At 40.1% G+C, this 15,927-nt stretch overlaps 1 protein-coding gene across 8 annotated transcripts in view; it reads left to right on the forward strand.

Moving 5' to 3' along the window:
- The window catches only part of camta1a (calmodulin binding transcription activator 1a), a 451,533-nt gene that overhangs the window by 241,040 nt on the left and 194,566 nt on the right, over positions 1–15,927 (forward strand). For all 8 annotated transcript variants that reach the window (XM_036140494.1, XM_036140498.1, XM_036140504.1 and 5 more), the window contains one exon: positions 7,635–7,770. In XM_036140494.1, the coding sequence (XP_035996387.1) occupies positions 7,635–7,770 (136 nt within the window). The remainder of the gene's footprint in view (positions 1–7,634; positions 7,771–15,927) is intronic.

The raw sequence follows: 15,927 nt of genomic DNA on the forward strand, positions 1-15,927 counted from the left end.
CAACTCAGCACATTGTATGGGCTGCTTATCCCATAAAGTCCCGTTCGCAAACACACATTGACAGTATGCATTTCAAATGGGTAACAAATGACCTCTAGGCCAGAACTTTACAAACTGTGAAATTTGAATTTGCTTGTCACCCAAGTTGTATATCATGCCAGCACATTGTCCTTACTGCTCTGTGTGTGATAGTATGAATTGACACAGGGAACGGAGAGCTGTAACCAGTGTATGACATTGGCTATTTATTAATAGCATCCCGGCCTCATCCACTGGCAGCAGCTGAGAGCTTCAAGTCTGAGTAGTGATGGCAGCCTCCCTGAAATGTGCATGAAACCAGCTTAGTGCTATCAGCGCAGCATCACCGCCAGTCACCAGCTGCCCTGTCGTTCTGCCTGGCTGCTGGGGACCAGATAAGAGCAGCTGCCACCCTCCCCCCCTACTGCTTCTATTCGCTTTATGTTGCCCCCCCTCACACCCCCCCAACAATTCACCCACCCTATACACACCAATTCACCCTTATCCTCTTTACAAGGTCTTCTAGGGACAGAGACACTGATGTGTTGCTGCAACCGTAATTTATATTCTTTGTAAATTGTCTGTGATTTTTTCATTGAGATAAGTGTGGAGGGAACATCTGTTTCCTGCTGGAAGGCAGGGGGCTGGAGCTGGGGTTCTGTGGCAATCGCAGGCAGTATAGATAGAGAGAAAAGGGAGGAGTGCGATCTGTCTTCCTACTCTGAATTACAACTCCGATGGCTCGGCCCTCTCATCATTACTATGGTATTTAGTTCAACATGCTGGGTAAACAAACATTGAGCTCCATCTGCACGGCCTTGGAAATCAGTATGTTTCAACATGTTTGGCAAACTTAACTTGATGATTCACTGGACTAATTTGTGTCAGTTGTTTTCTCTCATAATTCTGTCAAATACTGTTTACATAATAATTGTGTTTCAGTTCGACAGTCCACAGTGTGGCAACGCAACTTTTTCAGGTGATAGAGACTTTGTGGTAGAATTTTAAAAAGATGGTGCAAAACCTATTACAGCTGAGCTGACTTATGCACCACATTTTCCTTTGCACCCTTAATTATCATATACCATTAGGCATTCATGACTGAGAGTTAAGGCCACTCTAGACCAAAGTACTAGGAACTGTGGGCATTGCAGTGACCAGGTGCTGAGGCCTCATTTGCAGTCAAAAAGGAAGCCGACCGGCAGCGTCTCGACGTACGAACGCTGGCAGGGAGGGAGTTGGCGAGCTCCGGAGCAGTGCAGACGATGAATCTCAATCTCGAGGCCGTGGCAGATTTACATTTAAAGTAGTTTTAGCGAACGCCCCACTTCCTGATGCATGCTTTGGCAGGGCTGAAAGGAGCAGCTTATCTGCGAGTCATCAATTGCACGTGATACGTTCGGATAGGCGCTCCCAATGTGAAGTCGGCACCTTTCTACTCGCACGTCTACAACTCACAGATGATGTGCCATCTAATAGAGCACCATTGCTTGCGATGTAATTACATTAGGTGTGAAATATCGCTACTCAGTTTTGACAGCCAGAGATGCGCACATTTATTTTCTCATGGGTGATGTATATTTCACCAGTGATTGACAGAAACAGAAATGATCAGCATCACTGCTTTATTTATGTTTTCTCATTTTACTTGTTACTACATTGAGCAGGGTGACTGGAAACTTTAACCATATCTCTGAAAGGCTTTGTTGTGACTTTTCAAGAGCAAATTTGTCACTCAGAGTTAAACCTATATATATATATATATATATATATATATATATATATATATATATATATATATATATATAATGTGTGTGAGTGTGTGTCTGCCTAGTGTTAGAATTCACACAGTAAAGCAAAGGCTTTGATGAGTTATTGGGAATAACATGGGTCACCTCCCCTTTGAGCCTCTTCAGGTCCCATACCTCTCTATCTTACATTTTCAAAGCTTCCCAAGATTAAATCCTGTCCTAAAAGATAAGAGTTAACTAAGGTACTTAGGTAGATATACTGCAGCTACGTTTTTATTCAAACCTTTGAAATCTCCAGAAAAAGGGCCTTCTTCTTAAACATCTCCATCCCAGATACAACACCACATGTTCAGTGGTCCGTTACGCCTCATGCCTCAATGGGTCAGGGGTGTTTTAGCAGCAAAAGGGGAGCTACCACTCTGCTAAGCAAATGGTCATATTTGTTATATTTTTTATGTTATGTAATATTTTTCCACTTTTGAATGTGGTGAGTTAGTTTTTAGAGGGAATCCTCATGCCATCAAAAAAGAATGGTTCATATACTTGCTTCGTTATAACAGCCTGGACGTTCCCTTTTGTCTTTAGCCTGGAGAATTTTCCATCCACCTCTTCGAAAGGGATAGGTCTGACCACAGAGGGTCTTTTTCACTATGTGGTTATGCAAGCTGGCTCTGGAAGGACGCAGTACTGAAACTCCACAGTTAAATTTTACATGCCATTTGTGAATATAGAGCTTGAGAAAGGCTTCAAAAGCGGTGCTTCACCTACTGGATTTTATATGATCTTGGTGAACAACAGTTCTTCATACAGTGTATGTCATTAGTTTAGAGCTCACCTGTTTTGACCTCTGGTTGTAATGTCCTTCACCAATTCAGAATTCTTTAAGGACGTTTTATAGCACCTATTTCACAATATTGCTAAGGAGTTTCTGACTTCTCACAAACTTCCACAACCACATGTAAACTTCACATTGCCAAATGTTTTGGGAAATATACTTTTACACTTTACACACACATTCCAAAGGCTCTGATGTGGTGTTGGCAAACCCTTTGCAGTCATGACAGCTTCTGCCCTTCTAGGAAGGCTGTCTTCAAGGAGTGACTTCATAAGAAATTTTGACCATTTTTCCAAGGGAGCTTTTTTTTTATGTCAGACACTAATGCTGGAAGCAAAAGCGTGAATTACAGTCTCCACTCTTATTCACCTCAAAGATATTCTATCAAGTTGACGTCAGAACTCACTACAAATTATTCATGATCCATCTCCTTATCGACCTTCCTTTGTGCACATTTAGTAGCATGAAACTGTCCAACATGTTTTTGTAAGTGGAAGTATTAAAAGTTAATTTTGCTGGAACTTAACTGCCCAACTTCTGAAAAACAACAACACGGTAATGTCCTCTGCACCAAACCTTACGCCTATAATAATGTTGTTCTCCTGGCAACTGTAAACTCCAGAGTCATACATTGGATTACCAGACAAGGAAGCGGGATTGTTCACTGTTTTTAATGCTCTAGCATCCACCAGTGGTATGGTTTATGCCACTGCTTTTGGAGCAGCTGCTTGGCCATGGAAACTCATACCATGATGTTCTCTCTGCACAGTTCTCGAGATTTGAAGGATACATGAAGTTTGATGGTCTGTAGCTGTTAACTGTAGAAATTTGGCAATATATGTGCCTCAACACCTCCTGGCCGCCACTCTGTTACTTTACATGAGTGACAACTTTATGCAAGTTACTCTCTCTTCCACTAACTGGAATTAATTAATTAATTTCACACCTGGAGTTATTACACCGGTTGCATCTTATGACAATTTTGGAATTAAGTGAGCTCCTGACAGCCAGTTTTACTTTCATAATGTTTGTCGAAGCAGCCTGCATTCCTCAGTGCTTGGTGTTCTGCACCTGTGGCCATGGAAGACATGGGACGCCTGAATTCAAGTATTTGGAGGGGTGACCTAATACTTTCGGCTATATAGTGTATGTGCTATTGCTACAGAACTGACACAAATGTTACTCAGATCTACCAAAAATGACCTAATATTAGCTTGACTAAAACTCATGCTACACTATGCAGGTGCTTTCTCTACACTGGGGAAAACTCACCCATCTCAACTTGCTAGATGATTAGAGCAGCTGCAATTGAGGACGACTTGACTTAATCAATTCAGTTATTTTAATAATCAATTATTAATTCAAAGATTTTACTTCATTGGATATTTGATGTCCTAGACTGTGTGAAGAGTGTTTGAACTTTCATTAGATGATTGTTAACCACGGAAAAAATAAAACACTGTAATTTCATGTGAAATGTCCCGCCATGCTGACATCTTTGTAATGCACATGCACTATAAGATGCACATAGACTTGATATGAATTGATGTCTCACAGAATGTACATAATTTCTTCACATTTAGACTTGCATAAAATGCATTTTTTGATACACCAAAAAATCAGTACTTTTAAATCAGTACTTTATGTTTTTTACTTTTGGCATTAGTGTTTTTCCACCAATCTTTTCTTTTAACAGATTTTTTTTTTGTGTTAATGTTTAGGATTTCCTGCATCTAATATTCTCTGATTGTGCCTTAACACTTTTAAGCTAAGGCTTTATACCGCTTTTTTCCGCCCCTTTGCTTTTACTGTGTTATCCATTCTGAGCACGTCAACAGCCTCATAAAAAAACCTACCCTCCTTTGCCTTTTTTTTTTTCAAATGAACAAATCTGATTGAGCGAATGCCATTACCTGAGTAAATGAATGTTTCCTAAAGAAGTGGACAAGGCTTAACACTGTCCTGAGGGTAAATCTTATTATCGCTGAAAAGTCCAAAGAAGGAAAAGGAAAGGCGGCTGTGGAGCACTTTGACAGAGGCCTGCATTTCCATATTAATCTGCTACATTTCAGTATCTGAGACAAAGGGGCCACCTGTCAAGCTTTTTATGAGAACACAGCTTTTAGCTTTCCTCTCATGTATAAATATGTGTAATTCTGATAAAATTAATTGAAACGCCTAAGTAAACAGTAGTGGGAAAAAGAATGGAAGAGAAAAAGAGGAAGACTGCAAGCGGGAGACAAGATACATTATGTCGACAAAGCAAGGCTTTTCAACTGGTCTGCCACCCTGTCCAGAATAGATGCCCAGGCTCTCTTTTTTTAAGTTCAAAGTGCCTTGAATTGTAAATAGGGTCTACCAAATGCTCCCCCCAAAATAGCTGAGTGAATAAGTTTCTGCACCGAGCCAATAAATGCGGCATTGAGCCTCTGACACTGAAGCCTCACCCCAATTTCCAGTGCTCTGGAGGAGATCAGATAGCCCTCTGTCATTTGATTTTCTACCTTATCTCATCTGCGCCCATCTTTTTGTCTCATGCTGGGCTACATTTTAAGAAGCTCACACTTCACGTATCGTTCTGAAGGACAGAATGCGGAACGACAACGAAACAAATAATAGCATCAAACTTTTAGATGGGTCACTTTCAAGTTTGATTGATCCCGAGTAGAGATGTAAGAGTCTCAACTGTGCGCCGTTTGTTGCAATTTGAGCAATCTGGGATGCAAATCCTTAGGAGAGTATGTGCTGATTGCAACCGCCTGTAAAAGTCGCTGCTACTATTTATGATCACTGCCCCACTATGGATGACATTAGGGATCCTGTAAAGTAGAACATTATATTTTGTGTACATCCCAGCCTTTGAGCGGTAGAGTACAACTTCTCGAGCATGACCAATGAAATGTCTTCCTAATAGTGGTTTCCTGCAAAGTATTCAAAAAGCAAGTGGTGAGGGGAAGATGGTAGGGAAGAGGGGAGATTTGGGGCGAGTTGAGGTGAGGGTTCTTGAGACAGATGAAACAAAAGGGAGGGGAGACAGAACAGAAAAGGATTCAGTGCGAGGAAAAAGACAGAGAAATTCCCCGGTGCACAGCCCGAGCTGACTGACGAGAAGGAGAGAGGAGCTGTGGAGAAGGGAGAGAGAGGCATGGAGATCAGCAAGGAGTGAGCGCATCAGTGTATGAGTGGCGTCTCTCATTAGAGGGTGCTGTCAGGGGCCACAGAGCAGGGGCCACGGGGACCCCACCTCCTTCTTCTCCTCCCTCCCCACAGGCCCCCAAGATCTGGCAAGAATAAAAAAAAATGATTGATGAGTGATTCTAAGATAAACACACGCTATGGCCCCTGTAGGCAGCCCTGCAAAATGATGCATGCAGGGTTATAAATAAATGTAGTGAAAAAGAAAATGTTGCAATAAACAACAAAAACAATGCAAAACAACCGTTATTTTTCCTTTTTTTGTTTATTTTTACAGAAAGCTCATATAAGGCCAGTTTTGTGTCTTTCCAGATGCGTGAGTTTCTAGTTGTTTTTGGTGGTGGTGGGGGGAAGGCTTTCGTACATGAGCATTATCTGTGCGTGGGAGCAATGAGCGGAAAACTAACAAGTCTTACCAGCTGCCTGAAAGCTTAAGCCTCCCTCAGTTGCCCTGCCTTCTCAGTAGCTCGGCCAGGTGTCTCTCCCTCACTCACATTGCATGAGCAACAATGACGGAAATGTTTTTCTGTTTCTGTGGAGGCTCCAAACTTTAAAATATTTGTGTAATGAGTCTGCACATGCAATGGTTGTTTTGCACAAACTTTTGGAGTGACTTGTGGAGACCAAAAGGAGGTCTTGCACCAATCAAAACATTTTCAGTAGACATTAAGCTGGTAGTTCACAGTATCTCCAGCTGTCATTGGTTGAGAAGCCGGGTAACCATGGACAGGTCACCAGTCCATCAAAGGGCCCAACCGAATAATCTCTCCTCCAATTTTTTTCTCCATTTCTGGTCAGTCTGTGTTATGTTTGCAGAGCCTTGATAGATTTCTCCTCAGTTAAAAAAAAAATAGATTTTTGTTCAGAAGTTCACATTTTGCTGTTTCAGACACAGACCTCTTGCAGATTAATCATACCAAAAAGGAAGGTTTGGAGTTTCCCTTCTGCAATGCACACTGCAAAATTTGTGTCAGACTATGTTAGTGTGTTTTTCTTTTTTCAGCGTATGTCTCTCACGCACATCCAATCGTTGATGCTGCTATGATGTTGTGTAAGTTTGTCCCTGCAGAAAGCATATGTCTCCACTGGAGTCAATGTGTGCATCTGTGTTGGATGATGGAAGAGGGTGGAAATGTGCATTGTTGCAACATGAATGGATTTGAAGTGATGACGCAAAGCTGTTCCACAAAACAGGCAAATACTAATACCGGCACACACACAACTGCCATGCGCCGTGACTGCATCCTACTTGCCGAAAAAGGCCAAACAAATATGTTAGACTTTCTATTCATCCTGAACACAGGATGCCAAATGCTCCTGTTAAAAATCAAAGTGGAAAGGCAAATTATCATCAGACAGTTACATTTTATCATAATGAAGCAACAGGCTATGGTCTGGTGAAGGGAGAATGAATTATGAATGGACTCTGGGAGAGAATATTTTCTTTTCCCTGTGGATTTCCAACACCACAACTCATTTAGGTTGAATGAATGAGAGAAAATGATGGAACCTCACTCCTCCACACAGTTCTGCCGCTCGCCTTACACTATCCTTCACATAATTTACCCTGTGAGGAATCTCACTATAATTTCTGACAGCGCACACGCTCTTAAAAAAAAAAAAAAAAAGGTATGCTTTGTTCATTGTCAAACTGTGAATACCAGTGTTGAGAATCACCATGAAGAATTTCCGTCATCTAGGTTACTGGTGCATTTTCCGCCTGCCGGAAACTTCTGTCAGCTCTCTTTGTTCGTCCCTGAAGTGAGTTCCTGAGGTGTGCTGTACTTTGCCTATCCTCTCATCTCATTTAATTTGTCTCCCTTTTGTGGTTCCAGGCCGCAGAATGGGTCGATGATACTGTACAACAGGAAGAAGGTGAAGTACAGAAAGGATGGTTACTGCTGGAAGAAGAGGAAAGATGGGAAGACCACGAGAGAGGATCACATGAAACTGAAAGTGCAGGGCGTTGAGGTGAGTGTGTAAGCATGAGTATGTGTATGTGTGTGGGGAAGGGGGGCAGGGGGGGTTCAGTTGGGTCAGTGTGAAAGTGAAAAGAGAAATTGTGGGGAAAGAGTTGGGGTAGAGAGCCAGCCTTCATTCTGACACAGACAAACGAAGGTCTACACTGAGTTCTCCCCTGGCTGTAACGGAGACAGTCGCACAGTGCAGTAGACACATGTCTCCAAGGAACCACACCAAGAAACAATGCGGCACAACAATAGTTTTCCCTGGGAAGCCAGTGGAGTGGAACCGATTGTTTGTACCTTATTAAAGCTGTGGTTGTTGCCTTTGCTCCAGAGAGCCTACATTAATCTTGCCGGCTCAAAGCAGCACTGTAGAGCAAGTGTTCCCTCACCTCAGACCAAGTCACTGCCCATACCAGCTCCTGCCATAAAACAGCCATTTGTATCATTCTCGGCTCACCTGAACACCTACGGAGGCATTTATGCGGTGTGTAAACATGGGCTGGCTTAGGCGCTGTTAATGAGACAAGACTCAGTGTTTTGCCTTTTAAGCGTTTGGCAGAACAAAAGACTGGATTCAGGTTTGTGTGACAGATTAAGTAAGAAGCACTGATACCAGAAGAACAGCAGTTGAGCGACAGAAAATCCAGAGATAAGAGAGGTTTGGGATTTTTGATTCCCATTCAGCGCATACCCATGCACAAAGTGTACACCTATCATCCAAACATTGGGAGTGATGTTGTGTGTCTTTGTCGCAGAGAGTGACAAAGACAAAGCTCGGGCATTCTACCTTCAGGGGCTCTGCTCTCTCTTTTGTCTCTGTCTCCTCTACATATTTGTCACTTCAAGAAATTGGCCTCTTTATCCGTGCAGCCAGTTCAGTGTCATCTGTGGTGTTCTGATAACCTGCTCCGACTGCACTCATCCATTCTGCTGGACTGAGACAAATAATTTTAGCTAGTGACATTTCTGGCTTTGAAGACCGTTAAGCGGGCCCACGCATAATACCATCGTTAAATGGACGTGTGAAGGCTGATGGTTCTGATAATGCTTAGCATGTAGGCTTAGATTGTGTTGTTTTGGTGGATTACAAAAGATCTTTTGAGCCAGTGATTGTTGTTTGCATTTCGAGTGGGCATCCAGATCATCCAGCTTAGCCTGCTGATGAATGCACTGTGCTGTCAGACTTTCATACTGGCCCTCCAGCTACTAAAGCCATCGCTCATGAAGTTTGGAGGCAAACGTTGTTATCACTCCTTTGTTAATATTCACAGGTTTTGGTTTCAAAACAAAAACTGTACTTTTCAGCAAATCTGCAAGAAGGACCTCATTAGACACCGGAACCAGGCAGCATGGATGTTAGCGCTCATTGCTAGTTTGTCAACCCGTCTGGTGGAATGTTCTTTAAGGTGGCTCTTTACTGATTTTCTTTCCTTTGCTTGACTTGCTCATTATTAACAGTTTAGTGAGTTGCAGTGCCATGCAAACACAACATTTTGCCCTGTGACATTGCTTCACCTTTTGATGATAAATGGTTAATACTGGGCAGAAGCCTGCTATTGGGAGATAAATCTGCTCAGTATGGTCTGCTAAAACAAAACAACTACTGTAGCTACTGTTGGACCATGCAAAGATAGAAGCTGATCTGGTCTTATGTAACATATATGTGTACTTTTTTTTTTTTTGCTTTTTTTTTTTTACATCACATGTGCGTTGTGCGTTTTCACGAAGGAATTCAATGTATCTTCATAGCATTGCATAAAGTTGTTCAATGTCTCAGTTCAGTTTTTCGTTTTTACTGTTATCAATCATTTGTTGTTTTTCTGTCTCATGTTATAAAGAGAAATTTAATTTTGCCCTCGTTTCTATTCTTAAAATGGATCTGTCCAAGAAAAGCTTAGGACATGAGAAGTTCCGTGTAGAAAGTAATTGATCTGGCTGGTTAGTTAACTTTTTAGCTACTTTTTAGGATCATAAAGATTAATTTTTTTGCATTACAAATTGTAACTTGAAAGCAACTATCCCTAGAGACAATAAAAGCTGTTGTGTTAGGAGTGAACAAAAAAACTGTAAACTGATAAAATGTTATGGCAAATGTTGATTCTTGAGATAAAAGACATTTAGTGAGAACTGGTTATTGCTAATGTACGTCTCTCTACTCACTTGAAACGTAACTATAAAACTGGACCCTCAATACTTTTATGCCGATTTGTCTTCACTGCCATTCCTGCTGTTAACCTGCGGGAGTGCAGGCAGTTAAAGTTTACGTTGTGTTATCAGATAACAGAGATACCTGTAACATTCTGTTAGTACTAACTTTTGACGCAAACCATTGTACAGTTAATTATAGCTAAAACAGCAGCACTGTTCTCTCTTTATTTATTGTCAGTGGCAATTCTGTCAGCTGATGTGCTTAAACAGGATCAGGATTTTAGCAAAGAGGAGCACCAACCTTGTAATACTGTAATTAGAACCGTAGCCTCTGTCTGCTGCGTTCCAGTGAAAATATCATTCTCATTTTTCTTTCTGACAAGTAAAGCGGGGTGTTTTGTGAATGAGAACAGATTCACTAAGAATCAGACTGAATTAAAAAACAGTTTATATGAGTAAAGAGAACAGAGAGAATTAAACAGATGTTAACAAGCTGGCAAAGGCCAACTTACAAAATACATAATTAATATGTAATATATACACAGTGGGTAGAAAAAGGATAGAACACACCATTGTTTTTCTCAATTTAAACATTTCCCGTGGAGCCATTTGCACAAAATGTATCCATATAATAAAACAAAGCAAATTAGTCAACAAATAAAACTATGAGTCAAACATTAGAAATGGCACAGGAAATAAGTCTTGGACACACTTACAGAAATGTATTAAATGCATTGTGGAAAAGCCTTTTTTTTTGGTAACAATAACTTAAAGAGATATCCTGAATGGAAAATCTACTCACATGAATTTCCCAGGTGTGATTTTGACCCATCCTTCCATCCTACTCCAAGGTTCTGGGTTTCCTTTCAATGTGCTCTGATCTTTATTTCTTTCTTTAGGGTTGCAGCTGGATACAAGCCAGTCGATTGACTGTACTATTATATCAGTTTGGTTTCTCTCCATCAACCACAACTCTGGACATAAAGGTTTGATAGTATTAAAGTACATTTCTCAGCTGGCAGAAACCTCTCCTAATTATTTGTCAAATAATAGTAAATAATTCTGTTACATTTTTCTAAATATTGGATTTTTCCTCTTAGTTTTTAAGCAGATGTTGTTGTTTTTTCTGTCTGGTCATAGTTTTCTTCACTCTTCTTCTATGTTTCAATAAATAATCAGCTTAGCTGTGCTCATACACTGCACCATGTCCAGCAATCGTATTTGCAGTGACCCAAATAATTCCTAAAAGGCAAGATGGCAAACATGTCAAACAAATACACACTTGACAGTTTGCCAGTTTTGTGGACTTTTGGATGAACGCTTACTGATTGTAGGAAAAGTAGATGGGAAACAGGTTAAATTTTGACCTAATGAACAATATATAAGTATTCAAACAGTATGGTGCAGTGCTGCACGATGTTGGCAGTGTGCTCCTTATTGTGGGCACATGTGAAAAATAACAGTGCGATAAATTGTGAAGAACATTAGATTAGGGTGATGCAAGGAGCATTTCCACCTCAAAGACATGGAGCTCATCATCAAATGTAAATCATCAAAATGCCAATGGAAACATGGCTGCACAGTAATCATAAGAAGAAATGTAATCGCTATAATGTCAATAAAGAGTTTGCCAGTGATTATTCATGAGGAATCAGTCTTCAAATTGCCATTCATAATTTCTTTTAAAGATTTTGTTTTTCAAATTCTGTCCCTCAGTGAAATGTTGTGAACACAAATTTCAATAAATGGCTTATTTAGGAATCTTGTTTACATATATTACCATAAATATTCAATAAATCATCTTTGTTAAATTACACATCTTTATACAAGTTCAAAATAAATGTTTTTATTTTTTTTTAGAATGTCATGCCTGTTATGGTAGAGAATGATAGTATGATGAGAACATTGTCTTAAATCAATGACCTTTTTATATATTTATATAAATTTATATAAACATTATAAATAAATTCTAAATTTCAGCTTTATATTATTTACAGTTTTGATGGAAACCAGACCTTGCTCAGGTTAATCAAAGACTTTCTCGTATTAAATCTGCTAATATTTGGTTATAGGTACACATTTATTTGGACTTAAACTTCAACAGTAACTTTCTATGGCACTAAAAGTATTAAACAAATGGCAACGGATGATATTCTGATCATATTTATGTTATCAATATAAACTGTTCAACCTCTGAAATGCAGCAGCAAATTAAAAACAGGAACTGCAGACTCACTTGTTGATCCAGAGTGCACTTATAACTTTAGTGTTGTCTGCTGTCATGGAAACCCTGCAGGCTTTCGATGCTGACAATGTTTTTTTATGAACATTTAAAGTTAAGCAACACTGTAGTTAGCCATGTAGCTGGTTTGGAGAAGGTGACTCTAGTTTCTTGTTGCATAGTCTTTTTGCAGAAATTGCCTTTCTCCATAGTTGGCAGAGGTAAACTGACTCTTGGCAGATGGATTTCGTTCCGTGGAGCTCCACACATCCATCTGGAATCGCTGGGAGGGATTTCGATACCACATAAAATGGACGAGCCAATCAGGATAGCCGGGCGAGATTTGTCTGACTGTTTGGAGTCAGAGAACAACGGCCGCTCACAGCGAGGAATCAAGCGGTAACACTGATGCTCATATTTCCTCAGTATTGTTTCGGTTTTCCCTGCGTCGCTCTCGTCAGCGTCATGGGTTGGTTTCAATGTGAGTGGTTGAAGCAGCACGTCAATAAAGATGAAGGGCAAGTGGGTTATCCAATCATATGCAAGGATTTTAGATAAGGCCCCTCCTTCTGAAATACATCTCTAATGGAGCAATCCCAGATGCCTGTGTGGAAATCTGTGGAATGAAATCCATCTGGCGAGAGTCAGGTTAAGATCGACATGGTTTTTCCCACATTCACCCGCTTTAAGATAAACCATCTCTGTGCAAAATAAGACCTGCGTCTAGAGAGAAGCTCTAAAGATGATGGTAACTGCAAAGCCTTTCACTTGATAGCTGGTTATTCTGGCTATTGTCTTTATTCACGCATAGCCCAGAAATAGAGCTTTTGAAAAGCGTATGCGCAAAAACGCGAATACATTTCTGCTATTTTTTTTGCCATGTTTTTTGCAAAGTGAGGGAAAAACTCTATTTTAACTACCTTATTGTTGAAACAAGACTTTGAAATCATTGTAGAACACACAGTAAATGCAACTCCACTTTTGTCAGCAGTCAAGAAGAATTTAAATTTCTGTATGAAAGACATTGATAGGTTTATGTATTCTTTAGCCACCAGCACATTTTGTGATTATGTGAGTGTTAATAGACATTTTCTCTTATAAATGGAAAATAAGAAAAGAATAAATCAATAATTAGCTGTGCTTTGTTTATTAGCCTCTATGTTTGTGTGTGTGTGCCACATTCACCTTCTGTAGCCTCTGAAGATCTGACTCATGTCCTCAAACATCTCAGCCCTCAGTCTGACAGAGCATGGCGGTGAGTGAGGTGATCCATCACGGCTGAAAACTGGCCTCTGATAGAATCTGTGACCCATCATGCATAGTCATGTTCACTGTCAACAAATACAAACGACTGGACCTTTACCCTCTGCTCTGTGAAAATGACGGCAGGTGTTTCAGAGATATCAATTTCCACAATAGACTTTACTCCGAAAACTGTTGTTTTAGCATATAATGAATGTCATGCGTTCTCAAAGCGGGGAAAAAAAAAAAAAGGAGACTTGATATACCTTAGCTCGCTTTGCTGTTCATTCATGCTCTGCTGTTGCTGCTCTGATTCCCCAGCCACCCAGTGCTTAATAGAGGCTCTGTGGTTATTACATGGGCCAGCTTTAGTGCACATTGGGGACAAGTGTTGTGGATGGGTCAGGCCAATGATGTTCAGTAGCTCTGGTGGGGTAGAGGCTGTGAGTATAGGGGCATTGGCTTCAGGGGACAGCGAGATGCATTCTTGCATAGCAGGAGTAGATGTCAGTGTGTGCTGCTGCTGTCCTCTCTGCTGTGCAATGCTGGCTCAGCAGTCCGTGTAAACCAAAGCCCTACTCTTTTGCTCCACACTCTCCAGGTGTCCACTTTTACTGTTTTGCGTGTTTTCTCTTTTTTTTTGTCCCTTCTTCTCTGTTTCATTTAATTCGTCTGTTAGACTTTTCAGTGCCTTTATTACCCCGTGTATATCTATCTGCCTCTCTGATGGTCCCTGCCCCCTCCTTCCACGTTCGTCCGAGTCCACTGTCCACATAGACAGAACCTTGATCTGGGCGGTAATGCTCCCTGTTCCCTAAAATTGGAGCGCAGGGCATGTTGCGGCATTAGCGCTTAACAGGCCGTGAAATAGCAGCCTGCCTTCCTGACGTCTCCCCCATCACTCCAGGTGAGTCGGCCAGACGGCTGGATAAATGAGCAAGCAGAACTCACATCAACCAGCATGCATTTGGGGAACCGGAGAAGAAACGTCCATCAGGGATTATCTACCCACCCTGCTTTCTCGATGTTCAGGTGGTCCACCAGCTACTGGCAATGGTCCAACTTTCAGAGTTGTCGGTGTCCCGTTATCACTCTGCGATGTGATCAGTCTTTGCAAAATTCAAGAATGGACCATATTCCCGAAGAGTGATATCAAGTGTACAGTGCCTTCCAAGAAATATTGTGAAATTATTTTGTCACAACCACAAGCTTCAGTATGCTCTAATGGGATTTTATCTATCAATACAAAGTAGTTCATAATTGATAAATGGAAGGTAAAATAGCGTAAAAGTTATTCAAAATCTTCAGATGATAAAGTTTTCGCTAATTTTCTTCACCAAGTCGATAAAGCTCAGTTAGATCATACGTGAACAATAATTTTCAAACTTTCAAAACATTCCCAGTTTAACTTGTGTCTGGACTTTGGCAGCTGCATTCTAACACAGAAATATGTATATCTTCCACATGTGTGCATGGTCCCATTCATCTGTGTTTTTTTTTTTTTTTGCTTGATATTACTTAAAGTCCAGTTTTGAGAAGTGTATGACTAAATATTGTTTTATCAATAGTTTTCCCAGCGTAGCTTTGGATCTTTGCAGGCCTTCCAGAATTATGGTGTGCCTCTTAAAATTTCCTTTGAATGATGATCTGAATGATTAATTGAACTGTCCTCTATGAGATATCAGAAGCTTGGGATAATATTTTAGAAGCTTTCCCCACTTTAGACTTCTTCGTCCTGATCCCTGATCGGTCCGGTGTGTTCTCTGGTCTCATTATGGTGTTCGTTCACTAATGCTCTTTAACCAACTTTTTGGGTACTTCACAGAGTCGCTCGTTTTATTCTGAGATTATGGAGTACTCGGTAGGAGTATATTTTCTAATTAGGTAACCTGTGAGGGTAATTGACTGAACTGATTTTATTTAGGAGTATCAGCGTAAAGTGGTTTGAATAAAGAATTATAGCACACTTTTCAGTTATTTATTTCTGAAAACTTTTAAAACCACGATTATTTTTTTCCTCCACCTCAAGATTATCCAAAAGCTACTGTTATTCTGTCACAAAATGTACATTTGTTGTTGAAATCTGACAATGAGGGGAAAAGTTTTAGGGGTAGGTTTTGTTTTTAAGCCAGTGTCTATTCATTTTGTACAATACTGTGCATCATTCACAAACACCAGATCACTATGGTCAGTTATGAGCTTTTAAAGTTTTTTATTTAGACTTCAACAATTTTTTTCATTCATTTTAAGTTGAGTCTTTTTACTTGACCATGACTGCATATTTTGCAGTGGTACTTTAAAAAAACTTTAAAGTGTAATTAAGATAAGCACACAAGAAGAACCATTAGTCTTGAAAACAACATTCATAGAATTTGAAAAGTATCTAAAATTGCATATTTAAAAAATATATATTGAAACACTTAAAATAAACTTTATTCTTCATTTGATCATGTAGTGTAAGATTTTAGATAAATAGTTTTTTCGGAATCCCGTTGTTGAAGATAACTTACTAGTTTTTTATTTGTCAGTATCAGAACATATTTTGTATTT

The sequence above is a fragment of the Fundulus heteroclitus genome, chromosome 1 (assembly GCF_011125445.2).
Source record: "Fundulus heteroclitus isolate FHET01 chromosome 1, MU-UCD_Fhet_4.1, whole genome shotgun sequence".
Lineage (NCBI taxonomy): Eukaryota > Metazoa > Chordata > Actinopteri > Cyprinodontiformes > Fundulidae > Fundulus > Fundulus heteroclitus.